General features: G+C 35.6%; 2 protein-coding genes across 2 annotated transcripts; both read right to left on the reverse strand.

Moving 5' to 3' along the window:
• Nucleotides 1–6,807: 6,807 nt before the first annotated feature.
• On the reverse strand, nucleotides 6,808–8,218 carry LOC108570301. The gene is made up of 4 exons (XM_017932140.1): nucleotides 7,985–8,218; nucleotides 7,804–7,902; nucleotides 7,585–7,730; nucleotides 6,808–6,964 (listed from the first exon to the last, which is right to left on the reverse strand). Exons 1-4 carry the CDS (start codon nucleotides 8,216–8,218, stop codon nucleotides 6,808–6,810), a joined length of 636 nt encoding a protein of 211 aa, XP_017787629.1.
• A 2,473-nt stretch (nucleotides 8,219–10,691) lies between these two features.
• LOC108570332 lies at nucleotides 10,692–11,818 on the reverse strand. The gene is made up of 3 exons (XM_017932173.1): nucleotides 11,567–11,818; nucleotides 11,291–11,389; nucleotides 10,692–10,874 (listed from the first exon to the last, which is right to left on the reverse strand). The coding sequence occupies exons 1-3, from the start codon at nucleotides 11,816–11,818 to the stop codon at nucleotides 10,692–10,694; spliced, it is 534 nt and encodes a 177-aa protein (XP_017787662.1).
• Between the last annotated feature and the right edge of the window lie 8,196 nt (nucleotides 11,819–20,014).

The following is a 20,014-nucleotide window of genomic DNA, read 5'->3' on the forward strand; positions in this document are numbered from 1 at the left end:
AATCGGCGAGCGTGCGAAATAAAGAAACGACGCCAGAAAATCAATTTTCATCGAGCGCTGTGCACGCGCGCGATGAGTTCGTTACTACGAGTGACTTGAACGCCCGGTCAAGCGTTAAGGCGTTCGAACGAATTCCGACCACCGGTTCTACTCTTTGGTAAACGAAATCTCGCTTAGTGCCCGGCGACGATAAAGAATAGCGTCACCTCAGTGCATCTCCATGCGTGTGTCTCGACTGATTTGTAAAATTCTCTACGGAAATATTAATAGTCAATTTATCGGTTAGGCGAAGCCCCGTCGGATCGAACGGCCCGGGCGTAGTGTTAAGCACTTGTACGAATATTGTAAGTAACGTCGTGTATTTCGGTATGCCGGTGCCGCTCGTAATGCACCGCGATCGGTACCGAGCATCTCTGTATAATTGTCCTACCAAGATTCGTCGTCTTGCGTATCGTTTCCCGACGATATTTGTGATATTACGTTTTCCGCGCCCGTTTGCGTCTGTTCCTCGCGAGCCATACGAACATCGAGAAACATTATCAAGCTTTTATTTCACACGTTCGATCTTCGGTTGTTCCTTAATTTTGCAAGTGATAGGACACGATTAGATATTATCGCGAATAATTTATTTCTTTTTCGATACTGTTGTACAATAATTGTACTATCTTTCTGGTAACGAAAATTTCGGAATTTTCAATGTCTACGAAGCTTATTGCTAATTTTTTAATCTAGCCACTGCACAATTTTAACGAGTGATTAAGTTAAGCAGATACTTCGAAATAGATATTTCTGCCTGAATTCGTTTTAACAATTTACAACAGTGAACCATTCTTATCTTACACATTCAGTCTTTATAGCAGTTATGCTTAAGTTTGCGAGTAATAAGCACAATTGGATATTATTCCTAATAATTTATTTTTTTCGATACTATAATAATTTTACTATTTTTCTGGTAATAAAGATTTCTGAATTTTCAAAGTCCATGAAACATGTTGCTAATGTTTTATTCTAGTAATTGCGTTATTTTCAACTTCTGAATATTTCTAATGGATCCTTTTTCACAATTTTAACGAATACCACGATTAAGTAGACGCTTCGAAAGATTTCCATACTTTCGTCTGAAATGTGAACCATTTTCGTTTATAATTTCGTTCGCAATTACATTTATCAAACTTTTATTCGAATTGAAAGCATCTTCGGTTTTACTTGAAGCTGTACATTTTAAGTTTCTCGATATTGACAGGTTCGTATTATTGAATTATCGTCGTTTTATTGTATCACCGTCCTCCTTCGTAGCACACCATTTCGTTTCTCCGACCATTCCTATCGTTTTTATTCGAATTGAAAGCATCTTCGGTTTTACTTGAAGCTGTACATTTTAAGTTTCTCGATGTTGACAGGTTCGTATTATTGAATTATCGTCGTTTTATTGTATCACCGTCCTCCTTCGTAGCACACCATTTCGTTTCTCCGACCATTCCTATCGTCGATTTCACCCCCGCCAAGTAGTTTCTAAGAAGAGACAGTATTCGACGGATTGGCGTTGTAGGAGGACGAACAGTTTATCGTTGAGTAACTGATAATGAGTTGAGTAGCGCGCAAAAGAGCGTGCACGTGTGTGTACAGTGGCAAGAAACGGTTGTCGCGCGATTGTTTACGGCAGCGAATCACCAAATTGAAATGACTCGATTTCTTGGAAATTGGCTTCGCCGCGAAGAAACTAATACATCCTCCAAAATTATTTCGTCTCACTTTAACTTACTTCGTTGAACTAAAAATTTACTGGCACGTATAATTATACTTTAAGTGTCGAATGCGTATTTTCCATGAAATTTTTAAGTGAGTTAAATCTCAAAGGTTTAGTTATTACTGAGAAAAAATCGAGTTAAACGTCGTTGGAGTAACACGATGATACAAGAAGATTAAAAAAATCTGTCACCTTCGAGGAATTACAAAACAAATTTTGTGGAATAGGCACTGTACACGTTTGTTTATCAGCGTCAGACAGTAGAAGCATGATTGTAAAGCTAAAAAGAATATTCTTCGTTATTCTTCGTTGAAAGAAACAAAAATACCTCGTCGTGAAGATATTAAAAATATTCTAAGTGTTAGCGTGTGAAGTCAACTTCCGAGATTTCTCTTTTATAATGCGCCAAACGTTCAGCAGCGCAATTCAACAACATGAAGAAAAACATCTCTCCATTCGCTCGACCTAGGCACCTCTAAAATCTTGCATGATACCGAAACAGTGTGCAACACAATACCATTACGAACCGCAATCCGCAAACACAGTCACGCAGAATGCAGTGTTTTCATTCTCGTGTAAAGTTTCCAATCGATTTTCGTATTACGAGATGAAAGAGAATTTGTATACAAATTAATCGCTAATAAATTCCCATTGATTGTACAAAAAGTATCTCATATACATGCGTATACATATAATCGACAAGTAGGGATAAGCTACTTACTATGGGGCCGGATTTTCAGTCAATATACGACATTCTTCTTTGTCACGTATCCTTCGGAATATATTTCTAAATGAATTTTCGAACGAGGGCAGCTCGTAAGGTGTGAAGAAAATATCTAAACAGTTAAAGGCCCTCTAACGATCGAACGCAAAATTTACTCGAGAAAAGTATGCGTTGAAGTTTCATTTGCCACTGATGAAGCGTAGTTACTTTCAAACTGAAATGAAATAGAAAAGACGTTAACGAAAGATCGTGCGTAATAAAGAAGAAAGGATGCAGGAGGTAAAGATCGTTATCGAAAACGTTCTTTGTTCTCGTTTCGTTAAAATCGTTCTCGCGATTGGTCGAACAGAATCTCTCATTTCTAAGAACCGAAAGCTCGAGGAGCTTCCATTTTAGTCGTTATTTCGTAATATTTTATAATAAGGATCGAATGTCACGTTCGAAATGGACAACAGTGAATTCTCATTACATTCTATTTGACATATGAGTGATTTATTAATTGCGGTTAAACAACGTGTCCCTCATTTGTAACAATAGAAATCACCGATTTCTGAATACGTTGTAAGTGTTCGGAGTGTGTCGCGAATGTCGAGTAAGTGTGAGTCTATAGAAAAAAGCGGAATCTGTAAATTTTGTAGAATAATATGTGAATATTTAACTTTCCTTTATGTATGTAATAATTACCGTGCAACACCTGTGAACATTTATATTTGAACCTTGACAAATGCATCTGTGTACGTAATATATGCACCATAATAGACGATAATTTATCAAGCGAGACGAATTTAATTTCATCGAATCTGCGTGTTTTGTACAAAAAAGAAAGAAAGAGGCTAACTCCTGGAAAGACGACCGCTGACCTATCGTCTAAATCTTAGACAACTAGCGTCCCCAGGATCGATTACTTTCTTTTTTCATTTTTTAGCAAATATCGTTTGTATATACCATATACAGAAGAAGAAGCAAAAAAAAAAAACAAATCCACACGTATCTCCCGAAAACGATGAACATTAATAACAGCCGTCAAATTGCTTTAACGAACCAACAATCATCGTCGAGCGATCGATATTAAGTTAAGGTACTTTTCGAACCACACACACGGCTCAACTTTTTTACCAAGAACGAGCTGGCACGCGAGTAAACAATATCGAGAGAGAAAACAAAAACAAAAAGCGTCTAGAACAAACGACAAAAGATTTAAAAAAAAACAAAAAAAAAACGAAAAAAGCGAAGCGTACTTATCCTCGAGGGAAAGATCTCAACGTCGAGATCGGGAAACGGTGAAGATCGAGTTCTCCGATTGAGTGTTCCGGTCAGAGGCGAGTAATCTGTAGTAAGGAAAAGAGAAAAAGAGAAAGTAGGAAAATAAAGAAACGAGGAGTGCGGTAAAACGAGGAGTGCGGTAAAACGAGAAGAATGGTAAGCCACGCGATAGCTCATCCTACATATCTGTACAACATTTTCCAAGCACTGCCTAATCGTGCACAAAGAGAGGAGGCAGCTCGTGCCTTGATCCAATTACGATCTCCCAAACGAAGCGATTGTTCATTTTACAAACGGCACTATAGTGGCGCTTAAACGAACAGCAACGACAGAACTTCTTTCTCGCGAGCTCGCAATTCTTTCTAACTCTCTCTCTTTGTTCGTTTGTCGCCATCCAAACGCTTTTCAACGAACACACACACACACTTTGTATTTGCGATGACGAGCGAGCGAGACACTGTACATCGAAAAACGAAACGTTGCCTCGGTCGATGGAAATATTTCAGTTGAACGATACGTTGACAATCGCGGGGCACAATTTTCTTTCACGCTTGAGAAAACCTGAAATTGCTCAAAATTTGTTGCTTGAGGAAATCGAGGCAATAATTTTTAACAGCGGCTCTATTCTCTTTCTTCGGATATTGTGATTCACGATCACTTTGAGAAGTAGTATTGATCACTTTCACACTCTGAATTGCTTGAAATTTAGTTTAATTTAATTTTAAAATGACACCAATATTTTTCATAGCGGCTCTATTCTCTTTTTCAAGGTATCTATCGATATCAGAATTATTTTGAAAATGATTCTAGTTAAAGTGCTCGAATATTAACATTATTTAGTTTCTACTGCAAATTGTAAATTTCGATTTTAAAATAAGATATACAGATACATGGTCATTTTCTTCGAAATAATTGAATTGGCTAAAATTAAATTTTCCTTGTGTTTTGTAAATTTAATTGTGAACGATTGTCTATGGACGTTTAGATCGATTGAGAAATGAATATTGCCACTGTATTGCATTTGACTGTAAATATTTCTGGACACCGAGCAATAATTTTTTTCGTATTGTCTTGGTCAGCGCTGCCCCGCCTCCTTTCGAAAAAAAAAAGAAAAAAAGAATCGATAGTTTAAAGAAACGAAGAATCAGTGTGGCGTGAGAAACGAGAGGAGAAATGTTAATCGAGGAAAATGTGAAAGCACAATCGAGGAGCCGACCTATTCGCCGTCGGTCAGCGAGAATGGAAAAAAAAATCACTGTAACATATACACTTCGATGACAAAATGATTGTAACGCTGCCACTGAACACATCCCGTGTAGTACAATTACCGTATTATATAATACTCCGCAGTATACTGGTACACACCGTATTATTAATTGAATTGATATTTATTAACGATTAATTATTACATTATTGCCACTATATTATCTATACCATTTGTACTTTGCATTTCAGTTCGAACGAAATAAATGCCTTCTTTTTCATAAAAATAAACTAAACCGTCGTGTTTTCAGTGAAATCTCATCTTTCTCCAATTTGTCTTCAATTGAAGCTTTTCTTTGATAAGTTACAATGAATGAATTTTAGGTGAGATATAAGAATTACATATACAGTAGTACACACATAAGCGTCCGCATTTTTGCACACTTAAGCGTCCGTCGCTGTCCCCACCAATTCTTGGAAACGGGACTTCGGAGTGGAGTTCGAGCGTGCCGAGTGAAACAAAGTAATTCGATATCGAATGTGAACAACTGACACCTGATATACCGGTATCCCACTCAGGCACATCTCCACTCTTTTGTTTAGTTAAATTCGCAGAAGTCACCTCCCCACTTAAGCGTCCGCAGTCGGGACCGAATGTGCATTACTGTGTGCACCACTGTATTGGGTCAGCCTGAAAGACGTTCATTTTGAAGAAACGTAATTCCGTAGAAATTAAATATTTTTGTTTCAAATAATTTCCATAATGTTCGATACACTTTTGCCAATGGAGCATTACAAGAGCATTGATTCCGCGTATATAAAAATTCGAATCTAAAAAAATTAATATTTTCAAAATGGACGTCTCAAAACCGCGGGAACATTCAGGATGGCATAATAGTTACGGTAAACCTTAAGAAAAAGTATCACAGTGAAATAATCTTTTATAATAGATAATAAAAGTATCAGAAAAGATTTCTTTAACCTTCGGATGGCGGATGACCCGGCATTTTGATATCTCTTGTTTCAACCAGCATTCGAACGAGAGTCACGACTCTCCTCTGCTTACATTATCGATATATTTCTTATTTAAATCATAATACATTTGTATAATTTTAAACAATATGCGCCGTTTAATGCGATGGCTGTACAGTGGCTTACGTAAAAGAGATGCAACATTCTTTCATATTATTGAATTTTACAGAACTTTTACTTTACACCTCGCTATCCAGAAATCAACTTTTTCGACTTACACCACTTTCGCATTAAAACGGCTCGTATAATGTAAAATTGAAAAATGCGGTTTCGCTTGCGTACGAAAAGGACTTAGCATTGGGTCATATTTGACCCGTCATCCGCCATGAGCGCGACTATCGCGCCATCTGCTATTCGAGGGTTAATGTTAAAAATGTTCAGCAATGAAAATGTTTAGCAATGTTTGGCTTTATTTTACAACAGCAATACATTTATCAACTTCGAGCAATGCTGTTATAATATTACAGCGAATGAGAAGAATCGTAGTAATAGAGGATGAACGTCGATACAAATAGAATTTCTAAACTTACAAGGAAATAAATGAAACATATTTAGCTGGTGAAGGAAAGTACGAACAGTGAGATCACGTGCGTCATCAGTAATTTCGAGAAAACGAATATGAAAAATTAGTATGACGTTGAAGTAAGTGAAAGGATGAAATAAACACTGGAGACGTGTTAAGAACTGGTTAAAATTACGTAAATATTTCTATTATATCTCTATACATACGTGAATGATCAATTTACAACTTGCGGTAACTTCTAATTCTAACAAACATGTTGCTCCTTTCATTTTCCTCTATTGACGTAAATTTACGTCGAGGTATTAACGTTTAGAACTATCTGCTGTTGTTCAAGTGACTTTTACTACGTCTTCTTCGACGAATTTTACAATGACAAGCTTTAGTTTCTTCGTTCAAGAACGGAAATTCTTGTTGTAGTCTGCACCACAGTTTTTCTTGTACGTGTGACATGAAAGGCGTTGCTCCAAAATCTCTACGGAGAAGATGAAAACGCGTTCATACTTTTTACTTTCTAGATAGTTTTAACAGATATTTCACGAAATACAATTTCGTTCATATCAAAAGAAATAAATTAACGAAAAATATCGTTATGTACTGCATAGTTACAAAAAAAAAAAAAACAATATGCAGGGTGTACTAACTAACTTAAGCATCTTAAATATCTCCCTTATTTTTTATTTTAGGAAAAAATGTGAAAAGAAAACAGTATTCGGTTCGAAGGGGCAAACATTTATTATGATAGACACAAAATTTTTCTCAAGATCATTCCTTTCAAAATTTTGAGGTCATCCAAGTTCTTTTAAACGAGACTACACATTTTACTGAGGTCAAGATGAATCCAACGACCTACAGTACTATGACCATCAGGTGACTTTGAGTAATTCATAAATTTGGGCAATTGATGCAAATAATGAAATAACTATGGTAGAAAGCTTGATGAAGCTCAAACTTGATGTCCACCAACTTCATTTCATTTCATTTGTTTTTTTTTTAATGAATCAAGTAAAAGATCAAGTCAAAAGATTAATTAGGAAACAAAATAATTTCGTCGATTTCAGTTTCCCTGTAATTATATCTACATGCAAGATATACCTGAAAATCGTGTAATCTACAGAATCGGTGACATGAAGCGTTAGTAAAAAGAAGGTGATTGCCACAGTGTAAGTTAGAACCATCGTCAAAGACTTATTTGTCAGAAATGAGACCGTTGCATCCTCCATCCCAAGCTGTCGAAGCGTCTGCTCTTTTTTCAAAGAAAATAGATTAATGTCTCTTTAATGTTACGCAGAGAGTATCAAATAGTTATATTACGTGGTAAATGTTAGTTGGCAATGTGGTTGATAAGAGCACATCAATCGGTGTCCAAACGCAAGCCATCGCGAATTCCAAGAGAAATGCCGTGGCTAGAAACTGAAAATCGACGAGCAAATAGATAATATCACGCAAAATTTGGATTGAAAGACAAGCGATAGAAAGATCTGTTCACGCTAACCTCGTATAACATCAGGAAAATCATTTTTGGCTCGTTGAAAGACCGTGGAAAAAGTGTAGAATTTAGAATAATCATGTATACCCCAGTGCTGAAGAAAACTGAACTAAACGGTGGTCCCAAAAGCAGTGTTTCACACTCTTCGTCTTCCATGGCGTTAGCGAAACACGTTCGAAAAATCGGAAATCCGAAAACGTTTAACAAAAATGCCCAAATTGTGTGAACCAATTGTGTCATTTTCTCTGCTTTTTCCCTTCAACATCGATATTTTCGTTGAATAGTTAAAAAGAACTCGTTGAGAAAGTATTTTGACAGATTAAACTATGGCATATCTCGAATGGACTTCCGACATTTCGATTGTTGCTCTTCGATAATCGAAAAGTGAAATGGTTAATTCGAGATTGTTATTTTGAATCGATAAAATAGAGTAATTAATACTTCTTTTAATTACAAATGTAATACGGAAACGATTAGGCACACCTAAATGCTGCAAGCTTAATCGTTACCGCATTAAGTCCTAATTCGGAAGGAATGATGCATGCCTAAAGTTGGGCATTCCTAACAGTTGCCATACGTGGCCCAAATGGGGGTGGCCGAGCGCACGCTTAGATTGGGCATTCCTAACAGGTGCCATACGTGGCCAAAATTGGGGTGGCCGAGCGCACACTTAGATTGGGCATTCCTAACAGTTGCCATACGTGGCCCAAATGGGGGTGGCCGAGCGCACGCTTAGATTGGGCATTCCTAACAGGTACCATATGTGGCCCAAATGGGGGTGCCCGAGCGCACACTTAGATTGGGCATTGCTAACAGTTGCCATACGTGGCCCAAATGGGGGTGGCCGAGCGCACACCTAAATTAGGTGGAGTGGGGCTCTCAAACTTATATGTAAGAATATTTACAGACATCTCAGTGTCGGACGTACGGTTGCGTGAGAGCTTTCGTGAGATTTCATTAATGTCTCCCAATGACAGCCTAATAAAGCTATTCTAATATGGACCTAATGCGGTTGGCCTCATTGGGAATGCCTAATGCGGCCCTAACGCGGCTTTCCGAATTAGGTAGTCGCGAATATTCCGCGTTACATACCGCATGCGGACCTAATGGCACTGCCCCATTGGGGCCTAACAGGCAAATTAGGCTAGTCTAATGTGGACCTAATATTGTGGAACTTGAAGTATCAGAGAAAAGGAACTTTATTAAAAATATACATATACATAGGTGTAAAAATTCACAAACAATACACATATGCAAAATGACAATCTGCGTTGAATTACATCTCCGACTGTTTGTTCTCATTCTGAGGATCTGCACTGCACATGAATTTATACACGAACCAATCTGTCACTTCAGGATTTGCAAAACTGATTTTCTTTCTCTTGCATTTACAGAGAGACCAGAGACCGTTACTTCCTTCCCTATGTATTAACAAATTTTATATACACATATATAGGGTGTCCCATAACTGGTGGTACAAGCGAGCAGGGGGTGATTTTACGTGAAAAACTGAATCGAGAATGTAGAATAAAATTTTTTCATAAGAAGCTTCGTTTTCGAGAAAAATAAGTTTGAAAATCTAGTTTCAGCTCGACGGATTTCACTATCTTACTCTCGGATATTTCGGAGAGCATTCCTATCCTTCTTGATATGTTTACAAACATTGTCAATAAGATGATATCTCTTGCATCGGTTCTTATTTTTATCCGTCGAGCTGAAACTGGATCAAGTACACGCGTACTTGACAAATTTTCAAACTTATTTTTCTCGAAAACAAAGCTTCTTATGAAAATATTTTATTCCACATGCTCGATTCAATTTTTCACGTATACTCTGTTCAAGATGAGAGTAACCTCGTTTCGCGCATGGGACGTGCCTAAGGCAGAGCTAGAACCACTAGAACGTCCAAACCCCCACTGAACCACCTACGTTTTTCTCCGTCTTACCCTCTGCTACGCTCTCTGTCTATGCGCAGAACGGACGAGAATCGGTCCAGAGCGAGGTTACTCTCATTTTGAACGACGTACAGTGTTAAGGATTCTTTATGTTGTCGCAATTCGAGAAATTATTTGGTACCTGTGCTGAGGTTGAATACTTTCACAGTACGCAATATGCAATATTCCTTGGGTCTAAATATATTAGGTCTTTCCAACTTTTGGGTACAATCAAGGTTTTACTTAAAAAGAATGAAAACAGATCAAAAATCGAAATAATTTCTATTATTGTTGGTGATCTTCTCATCCATCAGTCGAAAAGAATTCATTTCTATATACACCTAATACTTCATGTTTCAATTTTCTTACATTGCGTTTCGTAACTAATCAAATTTCCAATAAGAAATTATTCGCGAACTCATCGGTCTACTCGCCAAATGACTCAATTGCAATGTCCAATTTATGGATAGAAGAGTGTATTAATCCTGGGTTAGTCCAGTAATTTTCTATATTCTTTTATCATTTTTGTTTACACTATTATTTACGTAACTTTAAAAGCAAAGAATTTAAAATCCCTATCAAACTAATATTAAGAAAAAGTTCACCAAACTAACGCAAGATTAAGTTTACCTAAAAGAAGAAAAACAATAAGTACGTTAAATAAATTAACCAATGCCAACTAATTATGTTGACAATTAAGCAAAAGTGCTTTTTACATGTTTCATGATTAAGTCACTCTACAATCCAAGTATCTTATAAAACTAAACATTACTGGTTCACTACTTGGCCCAAGTGTCTAAAATCGCGTCCAAAGACTCGGTGGCGTCCAGCATCCAAACGAATGACAAAACCGACATGCAAAAGGCCATATGTGTCGCGGCACAGTCTTTAGCCATGTAGTATGCGAACTCGTTCAAAAGCGAATAACGACTCTGACCTAATACCGTATTTAGCCATAATAACTGAAAATAAATGCAATTCAGTTTTACAGTAGAGATGTGTAAAATACGTAAGCATCTGAATAATTAATCAGTTTATCCCGAGTGAGAATCAGGCAGTACGTTAAATAAGAAACAGTTTAACTCATGAGAGACTTTTAGGAAGAAAGTTAGAAAGGGACGAGATATTATTATCAGAACTGTGACGTAGCGTTTAAAAATAATCACACAGGATGTAATTATTAAAAAGATACGTGCAGAATATGAATTTTATTCACTCTAATTCGTAATTATATTAGACTGTCAAAGGGTTAATTGTGTGGATAAGGTAAATATTTGAGATCTTGCCTACTTTTGTGAATTATAAAATACCTAGAAAATTAGAGAGAATGTAAACTGCGTTGAAAGAAAGAAATTAACATTTGTGTTAGTAAACTCACACATTTACTGGATTCTTGAGTTAAACAATAAATGACATGCATAAGTGGCACCCAAACGGCTCGTGTGACTAAATTGGTGATCAATGCTGCAACTAACATCTGTGCAAACATTAAAAATAGTGAATATTACGATTTCCTTCTATTATTTCATCTCATACTGTAATAATTAAAATAACGCATTTATCGGTAATATAATTATGTACCATAATATTCCGTGACTTTGTCGCTGCACTATATATTGTATTGATTAAAAAAATGTTAAATAACTCTGTTTACTTCGTAAATATAAAGAAGTTGAATCGGTGGATCTTTGAGCGTTCTAGGCCAAAGTTTATATTCCGCTAGGAGGCACAGAGCCGAAAATGTGAAAAGGACGGACGCATAGGAAGGATCGAAAGGAAGGCCGTTGTCTTCCTCGAAACACAAGCCAATTATGCAAATTTGTCGAAGATGAGTGTACATTCCTGTTACTACCACTGCTATCCAATGAGGATTGATGTATCCTAAATATTCCTTCACCGTATCCATATCCTAACGATAAATATCGCAAAATTATTTTACAAATCTCTGATTAATCTCTCACGATTAAAAACCAATATAAAATATTAAACGAAATTATCGAAAGTATATAAAGGCCTCTCTCTATTCAAGACAATTCTTCAGAAGCATTTTACAGCAGTCGAATTTTCTTCGTTGAATAAGCTACAACGGTATTTTCCACGATTGAATATGAAAAGAAGTTTTAAGAACCATAGAAAAGCTTTCATAAGCTGTTGAATAGGGGGCAAAAATAAGGCAATTGAAAGGACAAGAAGTAGCGTACCATTAAATGTTCATCCGTGAAACGCAGAAGTGCATTTGTGATAAGAAAAGTAACATGAGGGGTACTTTTTTTCTCTGCTCTCCGTTCCAATACGGTGTTCCTTTGAAAAAAGATGAAATTTATGCACGAACAATGTGCAACATCAAATAGATAATCTTCCTTGAATTAGATGGTGTATTACCTGTTGGATGGACAGCTAGAATTGCTTGAAATCAATTTTGTACACTATTAATTTCAACATTCTTATACATTTCTCCTCTCATCGGCGAGTTAGGTTATGCCATTTGTTACGCGGAGATAACAAAATTCAATGCCTTCTTAACTTGTTGTCATTATGACTGATGATAATTTCACGTCGATAATTTTATTAGCATTGAATTTCTGTTAGGAAAAAGAGCTAAGTTTAAAGGAAAAATTCATTGAATTATTGCAATTTTTCAAACTAACGATATTTACAAACTGATAAGTAACGGTAATAAACGACGAAGAATAATGGTTATTTTATTTACTTGTCATTATGCAAAGTGATTAAATTTATTATTCCTTATTTATTAAACTTTTTTATTTATGAAGAGTCAAGCATCAAGTATGTGCTTTGATACTAAAATTGGAAGAATTTCAAAAAGTGGAGTTAATCATTTAGCCTTTTGAGTGGCTCAATTATTGCAAATATTATTGTCAATAAATCAAGTAACGAATGTTGATATAATCAACCAGAATTTAGTCTACTATATATTCGTATTGGAAACATATCGAAAATGAGGTTCTGATGAACCTTGATAAGAAAAACGTGACAATGTAGGACTCTATCTTAAATTATTGAATTTCTTAACCCATTTAATTCCCGTACGGATTTTAGATACTTCAGAATATAGTTTACATATCTCGTTAAGGTGTTACTCCAGTAATCACGCCCAAACTTTCAGCAACATTCAGGATTCTTTTTCTCTATATACAATCAATACCAACGTCAAACCTGTTTTCACTTATTAACCCTTTCGCTACGGCAAATTTTACCGTATAACGGAGATGACTGGCGGTAAATTTTTAAAATTTGTTCTTTTGGCCATATCCTTTGAAAATTTCATTTATTATACTAAGGTGGAAGTGCGCAAAGGATAAAATTGAGCATTAAATTAAGGTGGAAGTGAATCAAGTGGTTCCAGAACAGATTTTCAAAACGCCTACAGGCGCCAATAGTAATGAAAGGATTAAAGTACTCATAAAGTATACAAATCAATTTTTTAAATAGCTCTTCAGTCGTTTGCTTAATGCTTCAACCGAAGGTAAGGATATCGTCTTTGAAAAAAGATACCTTGCAGACAAAATTCATTTCGTCTCAGAGATTCCTCCAAAACAAAAGAGTCGAAAATATTTATAAATACACGAAACTAAAAGAAAACACGTTACAGTAAAAGAAACTAGTATTTATTAAACAAATTTTGACAAAAATCTGTAAAAATCTGTTGGTAGCTTTGTTAAATTAGCATTAACATGAAGCAGCTTTTGTAAATATTTATAGTGTACCGTAATACGTGAAAAAATCACTCATGATTGCTACCCTTGGTTATGGTGATCCTTAAGGGGGCTTCATTTTCTGAAACGGGGCCGTTTTACTTGAATATCACGCACTCATGCATAATGTATTACATTTGCCGATAGCTTTTCTTCTTGCCAGCAAAGAAACGAATGGCTGCGAATAATACGGTATTTCTTTCACGTCGCATTTTCCCTGGTTATATTTGTTAATCATATTAACACGATTTCGATGGTAGAATGTATAACGCTAAATGCTCCCTGTTTAATGGAAATCACGAAAGGTAGATTTTTCATAGCTAAAAATGATAACGAAAGCAAAAGTTACTTAATATATTGGCTTCTTGGAATCGAGCAAAATAATTTAACCATTTCTTTGTACTTCGTTGCACAGTTTGCAATAAACTTCACTGCTTGTTACGTTTAACCTCTTCAGGGACACCGTCACATACATACACTACCGGCCGAAAGTTTGGAATCGCCTCCCACTTTTCATCAATATTAAAAGTTTATCTCAATTCTATATTTATCAATTTATCTCATATCAAAAAATTCTCAAAGTCGCTGGCTTTTTTCTGGAAATTTTTGTGTAAATTGCAATGCTTGGTGATTCCAAACTTTTGGCCGGTAGTGTATGTGTACCTTTAAATTTTCCGAAAATTCCAATATTTGCGATAGAGAAAGTATGAAAACACCATCTCCCGAAATCTCCAAAAATCTCCTAAGGAAAGTAGTTTAATTGCTATCGATTTAACATGAATATAAATGTAACTACGTAAAAAGTTAGATCAATAATTTCTAATCTTAAAGAAAATCGTCCCTGAAGAGGTTAATATAATTTTTAGTTTGCAATTATACAAAAATACAGAAAATTATATTTCTACTGTATTCCTTATTTCGGCTTCACAGCCAAGAAATTTGGACTTGGTTCACATTATCCATTTATTAATTTTTATCTTATTCTCCTAATTTACTTCAATTTAAACGACTTCTTTTATTACTATCCTGTTTATCGATCTACTGTTATATTTCTACGTCCATTAAATTCAAATGTAATTACATTTACCATATTACAGTAACAAATAAACGACAAATTTTGCTAATTACAATTGTTTCACGAAACACGTGTTACATAATTCTTTCAACAATGGGAAACACAATAATGTCTAGGAAATTTCAAACAATGATATATTAATATCGCTAAAATGATCAAAGCTGTTAGAAGGGGTCAGAATTTGCTGATTCAGAGTCCGTAGATTCTTGTGGGATAGAATAGACGAACAACTTTAGTCAAAGGAAATGTTGGACCATGAGACACCAGGAAATTGTCCCTCCACCCTCGAATCCTTCCCTCTGTTAATGACATTTTCTCCGCTGTAAGAAGAATTGCCCAAAGGAATCTAAAGATGCAGCTAAAGGAGGGATTGAAACAATTTCTCGAAAGAGGTGATGCAAGTGAATTTACTTAGATAAAAATAAGTAAGAAAAATTTCTGTTAATTATTTCTTTCGTTATATCTGCTGCAACGCAAGTATTTTATCGTATTTCCTTCTATTTTGTGAATTCAATTCAAACTTTTCAGTTTCTATCAAACAAGTGAATAATCGAGGGAATATAAATTCGTCACATTTCAACGAAACTTCAGAATTTTATTCAACACTTTTCAGTTCAGTTGTTTGGTAACTTAATTGAAATATTGTAAAACAATATTAGAGTAAAAGAGCACGGAAACCAGCTCCAAATACCCGAAAATCTGAAATCCAACTTATTCGTTAAATGAACCTTTATTGTAAAACATAGAAAAACTGTAAGACCTTAAATTGTATTTAAAAAAACAAATGTCCTCGCTAAAAATTACATAGGTAACTCACTTCCCTTATCAATACGAAGTCCGGTAAAAGTTTCATCAGTTATCACGCTGTTCGTGCATCTCGCGAAACTAAACTTATAGTTGAGAACGATTTGAACGAAATGAGAAATAAAATGGCCCGATATAACGGTGAACATGTCCTTAGAGGCGGAAGATTATCCAAGACGATGGTAGCCATGACGACGGCACAGTGCACCGCGGAAAAGTACATTCGTTTCTTGGCTTTCCGACGTCTGAATAAGGGTGGCGAACGGTGGAAGAGTCGAAAGTGAAGAAAGAAACTCGACCGGGTAAAAGTTGGCGGCAACTGGAAAAGGAAGGATTCCTTGCTGTCTTTCCCTCCACGAGAATCTCTCGACCACTTTACCCTCTTTTCTACTTCAACCACCCAGAAAACTTCTTTAGAAAGCATCCAGCCATTTCTTCCACGCATTTATTCTACCACTTGTCGGATCAGAATTCAAGCTCGCTATCATTTTATCGAATGAATTAATACGTCGTCGGGGGAATGGGTCTAAGAGGATCGCGATTTCTATCATGCAATAATCATTGATTACAATTAAATTTATTCGTAATTCTTTTTTATCAAATTTGTGTAGAAGTACACCTGTCCCCCGATTTACACGGATGATCCTCAGAATACCGTGTAAATCGAAATCATGGCTTTTTGTATGAAAAACCGTGTAAATCGGGGGAAAAAACAAAATGCGCATAATTTAGTCAGTGATTTAATTAAATTCATTATTTTAAATGTAAAATAAAGATAAAATAAAAATGAAAAACAGAAAATATTCAGGATCAGGGTTTAGTTTCGAGCGAGCGATCGGCGAAGGCGAAAATAGCCGGTCGCCAATGAACGATCCGCGGCGGCAGCAAACTTTACGTTACAATATGAATGCTTTTTGTGTGCAAAAAAGGGGGAAATTCGGTTCATTTTTTGGTTTAATGCCAGTGTTAACAAACGAACGGTATTAAAAAATGACTGTACAAATATGTGCGCAGCATAAACTTTTATTTTTAACAGTTTATATTTCTGAAAAGCCGTTATTTTGAAAACCGTGTAAAAGTGAAATCGTGTAAATAGAGTACCGTGTAAATCGGGGGATAGATGTATTATCATTTGACTTATCTATACCTGACAATTTGGATACTAAATTATTGAGATGTTAGCTATTTCTGCTATTTGATGATTTGCTATTTCTATCATGCAATAATCATTGATTACAATCAAACTTGTCCACCGTGGTAATTTTATTTTTTATAAAATTTGCGTTACAAGTTTTGTGCTGCAAGCGTAAAAGTATTATAATTTGAAATATCTTTTTTTTTAATTTTTATTTATTTAATGTCGCATCAGCTTTCAACGAGCACAAATTTCTACACTATTACATTGTCCCTTGTATTATATTATTATTTGCGGAGATAGATTGCTTAACTTACATTAACTGTTATTATTGACTAATTAGTCTCGGTATTGAATTACCTGTACCTGAGAGTTTGGATATTAAATGATTGAGAAATTCTTGCTAATATTTTTCAACGATTTCTATTGCAATAATCATAAATTTGTCGGTATTGAAGTAATTAAGGGCATTCAATTCTTAAGATCTATGTATATCACTAAATTGTAATTGCGTTTAAATCGTTTAAAAAGTCAAAAAATTTCGTAAAAATACATAACATAGAGCAGAGTTTGCAGTTGTTACTTCCGTACGTAATATTACACTTTCCGTATTTCACGTTTTCATTTTCGATTAGCATTCGATGCATTATTGATAAGTTGTTACCTTCGTAAAACGTATTAGCAATACACTTGAGTAAGTTTCAATCAAGGTCTCTGTATGAAAGTAGATCTATATCACAGCCGTTTGGTTCCGTGTTCTTCTAATGACGCGGAAAGATTTATAAACGTGTTTTAACTGGTATTTTACAAATGCACAAATGAAACACACTGTACTGGTATTCGCTTCGATTTTCCGCAACAATTGATACTGTGAAAAAATTACGACGAACTAGTTCGTAAGAATTAAGACACTTACTGAACGTGAAGCATACTTACGAAATCTATACTAGTTAGATATTGAAATCCTTTGAAACCTACGGAAATTTAGTAAAATCTAGTGAAATTCAGTGACTTCCACTAAAATCTGCATACTGTATGTGAAGCAAGCCTCTTTATCATTACAATTATTTCACACGCAGACGTTATTAGAAAATTAAGAAAATATTCATTCTTCCATAGAATCTCAAAGAATAACAAATACATATGTATATTTTTACAAATGTATCACACTAACCTTGACAAGTAAATGTAACTTAAATCATGTAATACTTAAAAACATACTGGGTGTCCTAATACTTATGGACGGCAGTGTATATCGAAATATCCAAACTGAAATTATCAAGAATTTCTCAACAGCAGTATGTATCCATAAAAAATGACTAAATAATTTTTATATGTGTTAGATCATCCCATAAGTTCGTGTCGAATTTTATATTTCAGATCAATATTTCCAGCGAACCTTAAACTCAATAAAAAGAAAACGTGTCTTCTCGTTCCACAACTATTTTCCTAATTTTTCTTTTTTTTATTTCCTTGGATGTTCGTTAAAATACTTTTGTCTTTCAGCACGAACTTACATGTGAGATGACCGAATACACATGCACATATCAAACGTCACTCTAACATTAATCAATACTACAATTTTCTTTTCTCATTTCTCAACGTTAGTTACGCACGACAAGTTAAACAATTTCGGAATATCCCACGTATCAACTGAGACACGCAATTCATAACGTCACGTGCGTCACGATGGCAGAATCGTGCACCTTTATCTCGGCCTTTCCCGTTTCTCTCTGAGTGAGTCAGAGAGTGTGTACCGCCCGATACTCCTAGAACAGTGTTCTGCGGTATCCTAGAAGTGGAAACACTGAAAGCAGAGCGAACGAGACACGGATCCGTCCGCATCGTTCGCGCACAATCTTCAGTTAACTTAACCAGCTCGAGACGGCTGCTGTTTCATTATCAAATCAACTCCGACGTTAGAGGACAACGGTAATTATTCTAATTCGAAGGAACAGACTGTTACCAGGCAGCGACTCAGCTAAAATGTGCTCAGAAGCTACAGGTTTCCCCGACTTCGGACAACTTGTTGATCTTCTCACACAGTCTCGATCACCGGTGCTTCTGAAATGATCCTTCCCTCGTTTGAACGTGAATACGTTCTCCGGGTAAAATAATTCCTGATTTTTACGAGACATTCGGAGAAACGAATATACTGGACCGATAATCAATGAAAATTGAACGATTAGGAAATAGAATTATTTTATACTATTCGAAATAAAATTTTATGAAATATATCGCAATTCGTGCTACTGTATTCTGTAGTTACGCGATAGTCCCTTAAAATACGCGTTGATTTATTCCAAAAGTATTTTTCAGGATAACTATATTTTCCTTCCGATTAATTTAGATAGAATATTTACCTTTTTTTGTTAGAAAGAGAGCAGTGATATTTTCTCGTCTAATAATCCAGTAAAGTAACAATAAAAGAAAGTTACCAAAAAAATGTATTTGTAATAAACTATTCTGATTAGCTCTTATGTATTAAATTGTTTAGTTCATAATCTTCAAGACTTTGGCGAAAACTTCAATTCGATACAGCTCGAAACCTGATATTAATTAAGGACTTATATTTGGCATACTACTTTTATCTTTTTCTACTTATTGCACTAAGTTTCACCTTCATTTCGAGGGACCGTAGTTCCTTCACTGGCCAGGCTATTGTGTCTGCAACATTGCAATCGTCACAGTGAAAGTCGAAACTGGTTGAGCGAATAAATAAATTTCGCGTAGCGGCAAAATATACCTGTCTAAATAGGTCTCGTCCCGAAAGAGTTTTACAAGACATCCTGCGGACCGTTCCCTTGCGCCGACTTTGAAAGCGTTAATTCGATTCTGCACACTGAATGGTATCTTGATTTCGAACTTGAAATCAAGTTACAATTTGCCTCGCTACTGTTGCCTTTGATTTTCGAAATGGTGTTACGTTGTTGGACCTTATTAAGAAACGTTCGCACTCTATTTCCTTTTGCTTCCACCCGATCTCCTCCCGCCATTTCGACAATCGAATATAATACTAACAATGAGTGCTTTCGCTTTCAAAGTTTCATTGTGAAATTCTACGAAATATTAAATTAACAACGTGTTTCTTATCGATGATTTAAATTTTAAAATTGGCGACACTTTGCTCGATGAGAATAGATATGTCAATTGTAACGAAATTAACGTGAACGTACAATGTGATCGGAATAATCGATCGGAGTCCTTGCATTCTGCAAGCTGCCACAAGGAAGAAATGAAAGTTTCATTATTATAAAGATACAAAAATATCACAAAAAGTGTTTCGCAATGTCACAAAAGTAAAAACAGTGACCAAGCAAGTCGGAGCTGTTTAACAATCATGCAAAACGTTAAAGAGGAATTTTAGATGAA

This window comes from Habropoda laboriosa, unplaced genomic scaffold, assembly GCF_001263275.1.
Source record: "Habropoda laboriosa isolate 0110345459 unplaced genomic scaffold, ASM126327v1 scaffold68, whole genome shotgun sequence".
Lineage (NCBI taxonomy): Eukaryota > Metazoa > Arthropoda > Insecta > Hymenoptera > Apidae > Habropoda > Habropoda laboriosa.

Coding starts and splice junctions, on each gene's coding strand:
- LOC108570301 (XM_017932140.1), bottom strand. CDS start 8,218: ATGACACAATTGGTTCACACAATTTGGGCATTTTTGTTAAACGTTTTC. Junction 7,903..7,984: donor TTTTCCTGATGTTATACGAG/GTTAGCGTGAAC, acceptor GTCGATTTTCAG/TTTCTAGCCACGGCATTTCT. Junction 6,965..7,584: donor GTAGATTACACGATTTTCAG/GTATATCTTGCA, acceptor TCTTCTCCGTAG/AGATTTTGGAGCAACGCCTT.
- LOC108570332 (XM_017932173.1), bottom strand. CDS start 11,818: ATGGATACGGTGAAGGAATATTTAGGATACATCAATCCTCATTGGATA. Junction 11,390..11,566: donor AACTTCTTTATATTTACGAA/GTAAACAGAGTT, acceptor ATGTTTGCACAG/ATGTTAGTTGCAGCATTGAT. Junction 10,875..11,290: donor CTCAAGAATCCAGTAAATGT/GTGAGTTTACTA, acceptor ATTTATTTTCAG/TTATTATGGCTAAATACGGT.